The sequence below is a fragment of the Dicentrarchus labrax genome, unplaced genomic scaffold (genome assembly GCF_905237075.1).
Source record: "Dicentrarchus labrax unplaced genomic scaffold, dlabrax2021, whole genome shotgun sequence".
NCBI classification, from domain to species: Eukaryota; Metazoa; Chordata; class Actinopteri; family Moronidae; genus Dicentrarchus; species Dicentrarchus labrax.
Genome location: NW_026136704.1, coordinates 22,349,434 through 22,361,966, shown reverse-complemented (window position 1 = coordinate 22,361,966; position 12,533 = coordinate 22,349,434). Strand labels below are relative to the sequence as shown.

Here is a 12,533-nt window from a genome sequence, read left to right as displayed (position 1 = left end):
GAATATTAGTTCAGGGGTAATTAACCTGTTTCCACCATCCTTGCACTAAAATATTTAATATAGATGTCAGGAGTAATTGGGGGTCACCAGCAGGGGGCAGTGTGGCGCTTATTGTGTTCCGGGGGGGCTTTACGTCAGTTTGGTCCGCTTTGCAGTTTTCCTCTTTCTGCTGAGCGAGATGAAAAACGGACGCAGAGTTTGCCCTGTCTCACTTATTTCTCCTGTTTCCAGGTTGGTGGAATAGTAAATTAAGCTAAGTAAATGAAGTGCAATACGTTGACATGTCACTGAATGAGTTAATGTCCGCTAATAAGGCTGTTTTATGAATATGAGGACATCTATGTACATATAGCAGTAGTCGCGGTTTCGCGCCTGATGATATCACCTGTTGCTACCTGAGTCACGTCGGTCAGAGTTTTATTTTTAGCTCCTTGAACATTTTTGTCAAATGTAATAGTTTTGAAACATATGATTTTGTGTAAATTGTTAAAAACTGAGTTCATGTACTGTAAAGCAGTTAGAAGCTAATGTTAAAAGCACAATTTTAGATATTTTAAAAGTGGTAAAAAAACAAGTTAAAAATCTGTCAGCTCATGCATTATGGAAGAGTAAAATGATTTTAGTTGGAAAGGGAAAATGCATTTAGGAACCATATGTAAGTGGTAACATAAGCTATGTTTTATATGTAAGTGGTAACATAAGCTATGTTTTATTTTAAGTTGAAAAGAGACAACTTACAGGGTAACAGTGGTTATTGTCATTTTGATTTATTTAATCACACAAAACTTATAACTCAGTATTTGCTGAAAGATAAGGAAAGAGAAATTGTATTTGATTTTGAAGCCATGTTTATTTCTTTGAAAACATTGAGTGTTTGTAACAGACGAGGATTTAAATGGTAAATGTTTTAATAAATCCTCTCTCCTCTTTCTGCTGAGCGAGATGAAAAACGGACGCAGAGTTTGCCCTGTCTCACTTATTTCTCCTGTTTCCAGGAAGAGCATATAAGCTGTTGATGTGGTGCCAGCCGGTACCTGTAACATATACCCACTTATTTTTCAGTCAGTCAGGATTGGATATACCTGAATGAGCTAAGGACTTCCTCAACACCCCTGACTCTCTGCCTGCTTCCCTGCCTGCTAGTATCCAACCCTGTAACTTCCAGTCTGCACCTTGGCCTGTTAGCACTGTGTTAGCACAATGCCAGATGGCGAGGTGTACAGCGGTCCTAAGTAATAAAGAGATTATTGTAGTTAAGGAAATACATCTTCCCTTGTTGCCTTAAATTCCATTCTGGATATCTACATGTTCTGCTTAGCTTATCCAGCTTATCTGGTGGCATTACGGCCACAACGTGTGGCAACAGCAATAGGTGGGAAGTTGTCATGTTTGAACTCAACTCTCAGGAGATTAGAAACCAGTCAACTTCAGTCAGTCAATGGATTTTATTCTTTGATTACAATTTTAAAAACTGTATTCATAGAAATAAGATTTAGGTAGTAGGCGTATGCGTTTCTTTGTACTTAATTATACAATTCTATATTGTATTAAATGCTGACATCTCAATATGCTATGTCACAAATTACGCCATATACAGTGGGGAAATATTACAGTAGTACAATGTATGCATGCCTTTCATAAAGTGAAGATAGATGTCTATTTGAAAGTCTGATTAACACATTATTATCTAAACGATAAATTGGCACTAGAATGCCATTGCAACCATATTATTTGAAGTTTTCAGGAAGATTTTGGTGCCCCCTTCCCCATCATATTCTTTTTTGTGTTCTTTTCTGGTTTGAGTAAGATAATATAACATTTTGGAATAAAAATACAAATGAGTAGTCCAAAACTTGAAGCCAGAATAGCAAATATCTCCACAGCAACACTGAATTTCCCAGGAGAGCTGACATACGCTGGGATAAAAGTGATCCACACTGCACAGAATATCAGCATGCTAAAGGTGATAAATTTGGCTTCATTGAAATTATCAGGCAATTTCCGAGCCAGAAAAGCAAGAATAAAACATAACATGGCCAGAAGTCCTATGTAGCCAAGTACAGCCCAAAAGCCTACAGCTGAGCCCAGAGCACACTCTAAGATGATTTTGTCTTTGAACTTCTTAAAATTCTTAAATGGAAAAGGAGGAGAAATTGATAACCAGAGGATACATATGACAACTTGTATAAGAGTGAAACCCAGAACACTGAGTTTCTGCTGTGCAGGCCCAAACCATTTCATCCAATTACTTCCTGGAAGTGTGGCTCTGAAGGCCATTAACACCACTATTGTTTTCCCCAGAACACAAGAGATACAGAGGACAAAGGTGATGCCGAATGCAGTGTGTCGCAGCATGCAGGACCACTCAGAGGGCCGGCCGATGAAGGTCAGAGAACACAGGAAACACAGAGTCAAGGAGAAGAGCAGCAGGAAGCTCAGCTCAGAGTTGTTGGCCCTGACAATAGGTGTTTTCCTGTATCTGAAGAAAATGAATGCCACAACAAAAGTCATGCATGTTCCAAATAGAGAGGCTGCAGTAAGCAGTGCTCCCATAATCTCTTCATATGATAGAAACTCTGCCTCCTTCATTACACAGGCATCTCTTCTCTCATTTGACCAGAACTCAGGGTCACATCTCACACAGATGATAGAATCTGAAAAATAATATACAAGCACGTGTTAAGCTTGCTCACTACATTCATTTTTGTTGTCCCTATGTTGCATCTTTTCTGTGCCTATGAGACAGACAGTACATGATTAACAGATAAACGGAGGTTATGGTTACATTAAAACCTCATTTCTTTTAGTGAAGAGTCCACCATCTGTCCTCTCTATTTCATATTCCATGTGTACATGGAGTGATCCATCCATTGTCAGGATACACGAAAACAAAATTTTTGACAATTGCCAGTTTACCCATAAGGTGCCTCTGTAGGCGTGGAATCGCTGATGGTTTAATCAGAACATGGCAAGTGGCCTGGAAGCTTGAGACAGTTTCTTCACCAAGAGAACTAATGTTACATTGTAACCATATATTCTTTATCAAAATTGTTTCAAAACAGTCTATCTACTCTACTACCAATGTCAGTGTCAGAGTGTTTTAGCAGGGGGATCATTCCCCTGACAAATAAAATATGTAACAGAGTGGAGAGATCAGATAGAGTAATTTTTAATACACTTGATTTACATAAATATTTGCCATCGGGGCTTGATATGAATCTGAATCTAATTTATGTAGCTGATTTCAGACTTTGTTTAGGATTTTTGATGTAATGATATAGATTTTTGGTATGGACCAGTGTGTAGGATTTAGTGGCATCTAGCGGTGTAGTTGCAGATTGCAACTTCCTCACAAAGGAGAAACTATAGTGGCCACAAAGCATGTGAAGAATGCAAATGGTTGTAGCTAGAAGAAGTGTTTGGTTTGTCCGTTCTGGGCTACTTTAGAAACGTGGCAGTCTCCATGGAAGTTGGCTACTGTACATATAAAAGGCTCATTATAAGATATAGAAAGCATAATGATCCTTATTGTCAGGCTATTATATACACTAGTCAAATTTAACACACATTTGTTAGTCACTAGGGGATGGTTTTTTATTTCCCAGGAAAACACCTCTAGAACAATAGATTTTTTGACGGTCAGGTGGTTATACAATAATAAAAAATGTACCTGTGAATATTATATTCCATTTCTGCCACTAGATCCTCCTAAATGTTACACACTGGATCTTTAACATTGACATGAGAACATGAAAACTTTTAGACTTTTCTTTTGTTTGGCAATTAATATACTACACCTGTGACATTGCTTATTTCTCCCTCTGCACATCTTAAACAGTCATAGCAACAGATAGGCTTTCCTTTCTGGAGAACCTTGCGTGTTCCTGGGGGACATTTTTCACTGCAAACTGACACTGGCACCTGCATGAACAAAACTATTATGAGAAAAATTGACTTCGATAAGGTGTTGTCTTTACAAGGCCCTAACATTATGATTATGCAATAACAATAACTAAAAACTTATACAGTTATAACAATTCAAAATCATTTTCATTAACAAATGCAGTGATCACATGGTAGTTTACCTGTTGTGAGTTCTGTGCCCAAATTAAAGACTTATTTTGCAGATTCAGCTGTTTGTCTGCAGGTAAAGATGCATCATAAAGACCAACTGTAACAAAGTCCACAATGCCATTTTCTGTTGGCTGCCAGTTTATAATTTCATACTTTGCTGCTGGGTCTCCATACTCATTAAAGTAAACCTCATCTCCTTCCTTTGTTTTGAATTTAATTTTTCGTATGTGCTGTAAAATCTAACAAAATATGTATCAGTGTAGATTAGTATCTGACCAGGTCTATTGTTATTGTAACATTTTTATAAACAAACAACAAATATTTTTTTCAAAAATAACGATCATGTTCTTTGTTAATGTGACCTAATATAAAAACGATAATTCAAGTCTTTGGTTTTCAACTCACCATAAATGGATCGAGCTGCACCTTGGTGTTACATGTTTTTTTACAGCTGAGAATATTATGAAGTGCATGGGCCACAGCATACACTCCTTTATAGACATTGTAAAATATAGGCATGAGTGACATATCAGTGTAGCTGTTTTGCACTCCAGTCAGATCTTCATGTCCAGTACATTCACTCTGATTTTCTGTTGATGACTTTGACTGCTTGAACTTACAGCTAAATAATGTCTCCCAAAACTCTGTAAACAATTCATTCCTTGATGATTTGAGCGGCTTCACATTCAACATGAACTCTCTCATTCCACTGACATGAGCTGTAGGGATGGACAGGCCTATGGCACCATCCAGAATGTGATGCATATCCATGGTTGCAGTTTGGAAATCAAAGATCCAGGCCTCAGTACCTACCCACTGGTACCCAGTCAAGTTGTGTTGAGCCAACCCGTGTATTATCACATACAACTCCGTGGGGGAGAGGAAAGTGACAATCACTTTTGTAGTGGAAGTCTTGATAATGTCAATTATCTGTTGTATTTTAACTGGTGGATCTGTTCTAAAGACAGATACAGAGTACTCCAAACAGATGCCCAGCTGCTGGGCAGTTTCTGTGAATGTGGCCATACCACTATTGCCGTAATCATCATTTGCTCTAATAGCTCCAATCCAAGTCCAACCAAAGTGCTTGACCAAATGGGCCAGGGCTCTGCTCTGGTAGTAGTCACTGGGTATTGTTCTGAGGAAGGATGGGTACTTGGTTTTATCACTGAGACAAGCACAAGTTGCAAAGTGGCTGATCTAAAAGAAAAAAGAAATGATATCCCGAAGTAAATATGTAAATTATTAAACACTGACACAGTACACTACAATTATTTAAAACCGATTTTATGACCAACTGCAAGAATTACACACATTTCATTCAATTTTACCAGTCTTACCTACCAGTGGGATATGAAAGGGTCCGATGACAGTAGCTATAGCCATGCAGGGAGAGGAAAAGGTCTCTCCCATAATGGACTGTACTTGGGCAGGTCTGGTACATGGTGCCTCTGAGGGTGCAGATATAATTTCATTACCATTAGCCAAGGCCAGTGCGACCCTCACAGCTCTGGCAATGGATGCACAGGCATCGTAGATCTGATAGCCGAGAGAGATGCCAGGCAGTAGGTCTGTGCTGTTATTTATTTCCTCTATGGCAAAGAGCATAGCCTGGGTATACTGGAACCCTCTGAAATTCAAACTTGATGCAGACAGTTATAAATAGTTATAAATGTAACCAATTTGTCCTTAGGAAATAAACAATAGCATAAGAAATTAAAGTATTACTTAGTGTTAATACAAATAGTAAGGCATACTTCTTATTTTAATACTTAGTTTAATAAGATTTTCTGTGTCTGTTTTGTCTTAGATATCTAAAATCTAAAAGGATTTTTTCAATATAATTTACCTGGTGCATTGCAGTGGCAGTGGTTTGTGCATGTAAGTATCCTGTCTGTCTTTCCACCTGCTGTGGAAGGAGAAGATTCCCCCAAATATAATGTCCCCATCCTTTGATAGCTGGGGGTTCTCAGGACCCCCTCTCTGCCTACATACCGGCTCCTCAGCCTGAGAGAAAGACACTACCAGAAACAGCTGTAAGAGTGCCCAGCCCTGCTCTGGCCACCTCTGTGTGCACGTCATACTGTCCAAGAGAGTTAAGTCAAAAACTTGCAGTGATATTTATACATTTTGGAGCACCATAAAAAATAATAATTGAATTGTGATGTTTCATCTCTGTGGACATACCAGGTGGGTTAAGAAGAGGGAGGTGCCCAAACAGAAAAACAGTTTTGGGCCTTACCATTTTTCAAACATCTTAACTATATATGTTATCAGATAGGAACATTCATAATAGTTTTTTTTTTTTTTCATTTCACTTTTTTACATTAACATTTGCACATTAAAGCAACATTATATAATCGTTCTACCTTAAAATAACAGCTTCAAAGTCATTTTGAGATGGTGAATCGAGTTGTAATAGGGTGAATGGTGATGGGGATGCTGATGAAGCAGCGTTAATGGCAGAGACGAGGAGACCTAAGAGGACGACAGAGGAAGCTAAGGAGAGAAAACTAATCTTCATGCTCTCCAGCCACCGGTCTCCAGTAGGGCTGTCGACAAATATCCTATATTTGATTGTATAATAAATTTGGAAAAAATATAAAAATTATGAAAATGAATAATCAGTTGTGGGGGAGAAAATAAAACGTAGGTCAAGCTGAAACAAGCGACAATTCAATGACTACACTGGCAGATGGCAGATGATTGCAGAAAGTGCCCAACCCAACTTGGTTACAGTGAGAGTAATCCCCATTTGAAATTAGTTAAATTTAAACAACTGTGGAGTTAGCGACAAGGTCACCAAAAGATGCTATGAGTGCTTGAGCATAATTAGTGTACATTTAAGCATATAGAAGGTAATTATCTTGGTTGAACCTAAATGACTTTTAGAACAAATTATCGGAAGTCATTTTTGTCCAATTTTGACAGCACTAGTCTCCAGTCCTGCATTTGAGCCACCTGCTTCTGGTTCTGCTCTTTAGAATCTAGCCGCCGGCCTACGGCCCTGACACCAATGGTTTATGCAGCAACTTTCCCCGACCTGGAGCCAAATCCTCTGGTGTCCCAGCAGCTTTTTAGCCTCATTGCCGACCTCCAGAGCAACCCACATAATTTCGATTCTATCAAGAACCCAATAATGCTACCATGGTGTTAGTTTAACCAACTATTTTCCTGTAAACTAACTTAACCTTCATTTATAGCTGCTTTATGCTGGCATAACCTACAGTTATATTTACTTGAGATCGTGGCCCAAACACTACATTTCACCTGTGAATGTTTCTTTTTTCTGTATTGAGCGATCTTTAATGTGTTTGTTACGAAACTCTAGCCTATGCTAACATCATGCTTACATTATGTGGCCTATATATTCTTTATTTTTTCCACTTTCAATGTAATTCATTCTGGAGTCTAGCAGCTGGCAAGTTGTCGACTGATATTTTGATTGACTGAACAGCCAAACCAATTGGATTTGCTGTTGCCACTCCAAGAAAGCCTATTAGTTTCGAAGGTCCTGCCCCTTCTTGAAGCGCAATATATCCGGAAGTGCAATATGCATTAAACATGTCAAAAATAAAGGAAAGCAAGAGTGTTTTTGCCTCACAGCTCGTGAATAAAGACTTGCAGGCCTGTAACTGAATACACAAACACAGTTTTCAGACAGAAAATAAAATGTTTAGCCTGCAAGTATGTATATGCAAGCTTGCAGCAAAGCAATTACTGTACAAGTTTACAAAGGTATAGTTAAAGATACAAAACCTTGTTTTAAAGTACACCATTTTGAATGATATATTCCAAATTTCTTGACCCAGAGGTTTTGTAAGCAGGAAGCTCGGGGAAAGTTAACTCTGTAAAAATGTAAAAACCTCGGGCAACAACAAAGGGGAAGTTGTCATGGTTATACTCAAGCCTCAGGAGAGAGGAAACCAAACAAGTGTGTCTGTCTGTGTAACAATGGATTTATTCGTTGATTACAATTTTATAAACTGTATTCATTTTTGTAAAATCTGTAAGGAATCCGGTAATCGGCTTATGCATTTCTTTGTACTTAAGTATATACTGGTTGATACGATTGTGTATTACATTGTATTAAGTGCTGTAATCTCAATATGCTACATTAAAAATCAAATCATATACAGTGCATAAATACTACAGTAGTACAATACATGGCTTTCGAATAATGCAGATAGATATCTACTTGACAGTCTGGTTATTAACTCATTAACTAAAACTTAAACTGGGACTATAGAATGCCTTTGCCACCATATTGTGTTAAGTTTTCAGGAAGGTTTTGGTGCCCCCTTACCCATCATATTCTTTTTTGTGTTCTTTTCTGGTTTCAGTAAGATAATATAACATTTGGGAATAAAAATACAAATGAGCAGACCAAAACTTGAAGCCAGAATAGCAAATATCTCTACAGCAACACTAAATTTTCCAGGAGAGCTGACATACGCTGGGATAAAAGTGATCCACACTGCACAGAATATCAGCATGCTGAATGTGATGAATTTAGCTTCATTGAAATTATCAGGCAGTTTCCGAGCCAGAAAAGCAAGAATAAAACATAACATGGCCAGAACTCCGATGTACCCAAGTACAGCCCAAAAGCCTACAGCTGAGCCCAGAGCACACTCAAAGATGATTTTGTCCTTAAACTCCTTAAAATTCTTAAATGGAAAAGGAGGGGAAATTGTTAACCAGAGGATACATATGACAACTTGTATTAGAGTGAAACCCAGAACACTGAGTTTCTGTTGTGCAGGCCCAAACCATTTCATCCAATTACTGCCTGGAAGTGTGGCCCTGAAGGCCATTAACACCACTATTGTTTTCCCCAGAACACAAGAGATACAGAGGACAAAGGTGATGCCGAATGCGGTGTGTCGCAGCATGCAGGACCACTCAGAGGGCCGGCCGATGAAGGTCAGAGAACACAGGAAACACAGAGTCAAGGAGAAGAGCAGCAGGAAGCTCAGCTCAGAGTTGTTGGCTCTGACAATAGGTGTTTTCCTGTATCTGAAGAAAATGAATGCCACAACAGCTGTCATGCATGTTCCAAATAAAGAGGCTGCAGTGAGCAGTGCTCCCATAATCTCTTCATATGATAGAAACTCTGCCTCCTTATTTACACAGTCATCTCTTCTCTCATTTGACCAGAACTCAGGGTCACATCTCACACAGGTGATAGAATCTGAAAAATAATACACACGTGTTAGGCTTGCTCACTACATCTGTCTTTGTTGTCTCTATGTTGCATCTTTTCTGTGCCTATGAGACAGACAGTACAGGATTAACGGCTGACAAATGGATAACATTATGACATCTACATTGTATTATCATGAAAGATAACCTTTAACATTAACATGTGAAGATGATAACTTTTAGACTTTTGTTTTGTTTGGCACTTAATATTACTACACCTGTAATGTTGCTGACTTCTCCCTCTGCACATCTGATACAATCATAGCAGCAGACAGGCTTTCCTTTCTGGAGAACCTTGCGAGTTCCTGGGGGACATTTCTCACTGCAAACTGACACTGGAACCTGCATGAACAAAATAACTATGAGAAAATTGGATTTTTTCACTTTGATTAGGTGTTGTCTGCAAGGATCTATTATTATTTTTTATTAATCTAAACCAAACAGTATAATTATCCAATAACAATAACTAACACCTTATCAATTATTACAATTCAGATAGACTTTCATTAATTTCAATCAATTACAGTGATCACGAGGTAGTTTACCTGTTGTGAGTTCTTTGCCCAAAATAAAGACTTATTTTGCAGATTCAGCTGTTTTTCTGCAGGTAAAGATGCATCATAAAGACCAACTGTGACAAACTTCACAATGCCATTTTCTGTTGGCTGCCAGTTTATAATTTCATACTTTGCTGCTGGATCTCCATTTTCATTAAAGTAAACCTCATCTCCTTCCTTTGTTTTGAATTTAATATTTTTTATGTGTTGTAAAATCTATGAAGATATGCATTTACATAGATCATCATCAAACGTTTATCTGAACAGCATGAATGACAGACTGCAACAATTTATTTTCCAATAACCATTAACCATTATACTAAACAATTTTCTTTGTTAACATGACTCAATATAAAAAGCATTTTAGTCTTTGGTGTTCAACTTACCGTAAATTGATCAAGCTGCACCTTCCTGTTACATGTTTTATTACAGTTGAGAATATTATGAAGTGCGTGAGCCACAGCATACACTCCTTTATAGATATTGTTAAAGATAGGCATGAGCGACATATCAGTGAAGCTGTTTTGCACTCCAGTCAGATCTTCATGTCCTGTACATTCTCTCTGATTTTCTGCTGATGACTGCTTGAACTTACAGCTAAATAATGTCTCCCAAAACTCTGTGAACAATTCATTGCTGGATGAATTTAGTGACTCCACATCCAAAATGAACTCTCTCATGCCACTGACTTGTGCTTTTGGGATGAACAGGCCTATGGCACCATCCAGAATGTGATGCATATCCATGGCTGCAGTTTGGAAATCAAAGATCCAGGCCTCAGTACCTACCCACTGGTACCCAGTCAAGTTGTGGAGAGACATCTCATGTATTAGTATGTCTATATCCATGTGGGAGAGGAAAGTGACAATCACCTTAGAAGTGGAAGCTTTGATAATGTCAATGATTTGTTTTACTTTTTCTGGTGGATCTGTCCTGAAGAAAGATACAGAGTACTCCAGACAGATGCCCAGCTGCCGGGCGGTTTCTGTGAATATGGCCATACCATTATTGCCGTAATCATCATTTGTTCTAATAGCTCCAACCCAAGTCCAACCAAAGTGCTTGACCAAATGGGCCAGGGCTCTGCTCTGGTAGTAGTCACTGGGTATTGTTCTGAGGAAGGATGGGTACTTGGTTTTATCACTGAGACAAGCACAAGTAGCATAGTGACTGATCTAAAATAAAAGAGAAATGATATCCCAAGATAAAGATATCAAATATTAAACATTTACACAGCACATTAAAATTTTAAACCCATTTGCTTTGACTAGCTGGAAGAATTACAGAATAACATTCACAAATGTAATTTTATTTTTACCAATCTTACCCACCAGTGGGATATGAAAGGGTCCAATGACAGTAGCTATAGCCCTGCAAGGCGAGGAAGAGGTCTCTCCCATAATGGCCTGCACTTGGGCAGGTTTGGTACATGGTGACTCAGAGGGTGCAGATACCTCTTCATTACCATTAGCCAAGGCCAGTGCGACCCTCACACTTCTAGCAATGGAGCCACAGACATCATAGATCTTGTAGCCCAGAGAGATGCCAGGCAGTAGGTCTGTGCTGTTATTAATCTCCTCTATGGCAAAGAGCATAGCCTGGGCAAACTGGAACTCTCTGAAATTGAAACTTAATGTACACAGTTAAAATAGTTGAAATTACAAAGGATTTGTCCTTAAAATAGAAACAATAATGTAATGAATAAAGCTATTGATTGTATTAATTCATACCACAAACATTATTTCTAATGTTAATACTCAGTTTGATAACATTTTTTACCAGTTATTTATCTGTACCTACTTTATGTTAGATATTTTAAATCTAAATATATTTTTACAATATAATTTACCTGGTGCATTGCAGTGGCAGTGGTTTTTGCATGTAGGTATCCTGTCTGTCTTTCCAGCTGGTGTGGAAAGAGAAGACTCCCCCCAACACAATGTCTCCATCCTTAGATAGCTGGGGGTTCTCAGGATCCCCTCTCCGCCAGCACACCGGCTCCTCACCCTGAGAGAAAGACGCTACCAACAACAGCTGTAAGAGTGCCCAACCCTTCTCTGGCCACCTCTGTGTGGACGTCATAGAGTCTAAGAGTGTTAAACCACTGGGTGGCATGACATGTACCTTAATGCAAATTAAAATCGTATACGGATATTTATACATTTTGGAGCAGCATGAAAATAGTATTAGAACAGTGATGTTTTATCTCAGTGGACTTACAGTTGGGGTGAGGGGAGGGAGGTGCTCAATCAGAAGAATAGAGTTGGTCTTTAATTTATTTATTTTTTGTTAACTATGTTTATGAATGTTATCAGATAAAAATATTCACTTGTTGTCTTACGCAAAAGACTCCATTTTTTATTTGTTTTCCCCTTCCTCTTTTATCATGCCAATTTTCCTGTTTTATGCAGTATTTAATATAAGATGGGTCCCAGTTAATCAGCCTTTAGTAATTTGTATACATGGTATACATATATAGATGTATGTGGGTGTCAGTGTGGTACTGTAGACAGATCAGTATTCAGTTGGATCTCTTGGGGTCTCTTAGGTATTTTAAGCACTATTGGAATTGACACTAATTGTTATTTACCATAATATTGGCTTATTTGGGGTGTTCATAAGTAAGGTGAAGCTGTAAAACAAATATAAACAAATGAATAAGTATTTAAGTAAATAACAAGGAATGGACTGCATGAG

General features: G+C 38.3%; 2 protein-coding genes and 1 pseudogene across 2 annotated transcripts; all 3 read right to left on the bottom strand.

Moving 5' to 3' along the window:
- Positions 1-1,430: 1,430 nt before the first annotated feature.
- LOC127362504 (extracellular calcium-sensing receptor-like) lies at positions 1,431-7,449 on the bottom strand (annotated as a pseudogene).
- A 564-nt stretch (positions 7,450-8,013) lies between these two features.
- On the bottom strand, positions 8,014-9,334 carry LOC127362037 (vomeronasal type-2 receptor 26-like). Its single transcript, XM_051397298.1, is given in 3 exon segments — positions 8,014-8,885; positions 8,887-8,978; positions 9,307-9,334. Coding segments are annotated over 3 exon segments (651 nt in total). The 3' UTR covers positions 8,014-8,354.
- Positions 9,335-9,521: 187 nt separating this feature from the next.
- LOC127362520 (extracellular calcium-sensing receptor-like) lies at positions 9,522-11,975 on the bottom strand. Its single transcript, XM_051398305.1, has 5 exons — positions 11,686-11,975; positions 11,168-11,465; positions 10,223-11,011; positions 9,825-9,880; positions 9,522-9,621 (listed from the first exon to the last, which is right to left on the bottom strand). Exons 1-4 carry the CDS (start codon positions 11,949-11,951, stop codon positions 9,869-9,871), a joined length of 1,365 nt encoding a protein of 454 aa, XP_051254265.1. The 5' UTR covers positions 11,952-11,975; the 3' UTR covers positions 9,522-9,621; positions 9,825-9,868.
- Between the last annotated feature and the right edge of the window lie 558 nt (positions 11,976-12,533).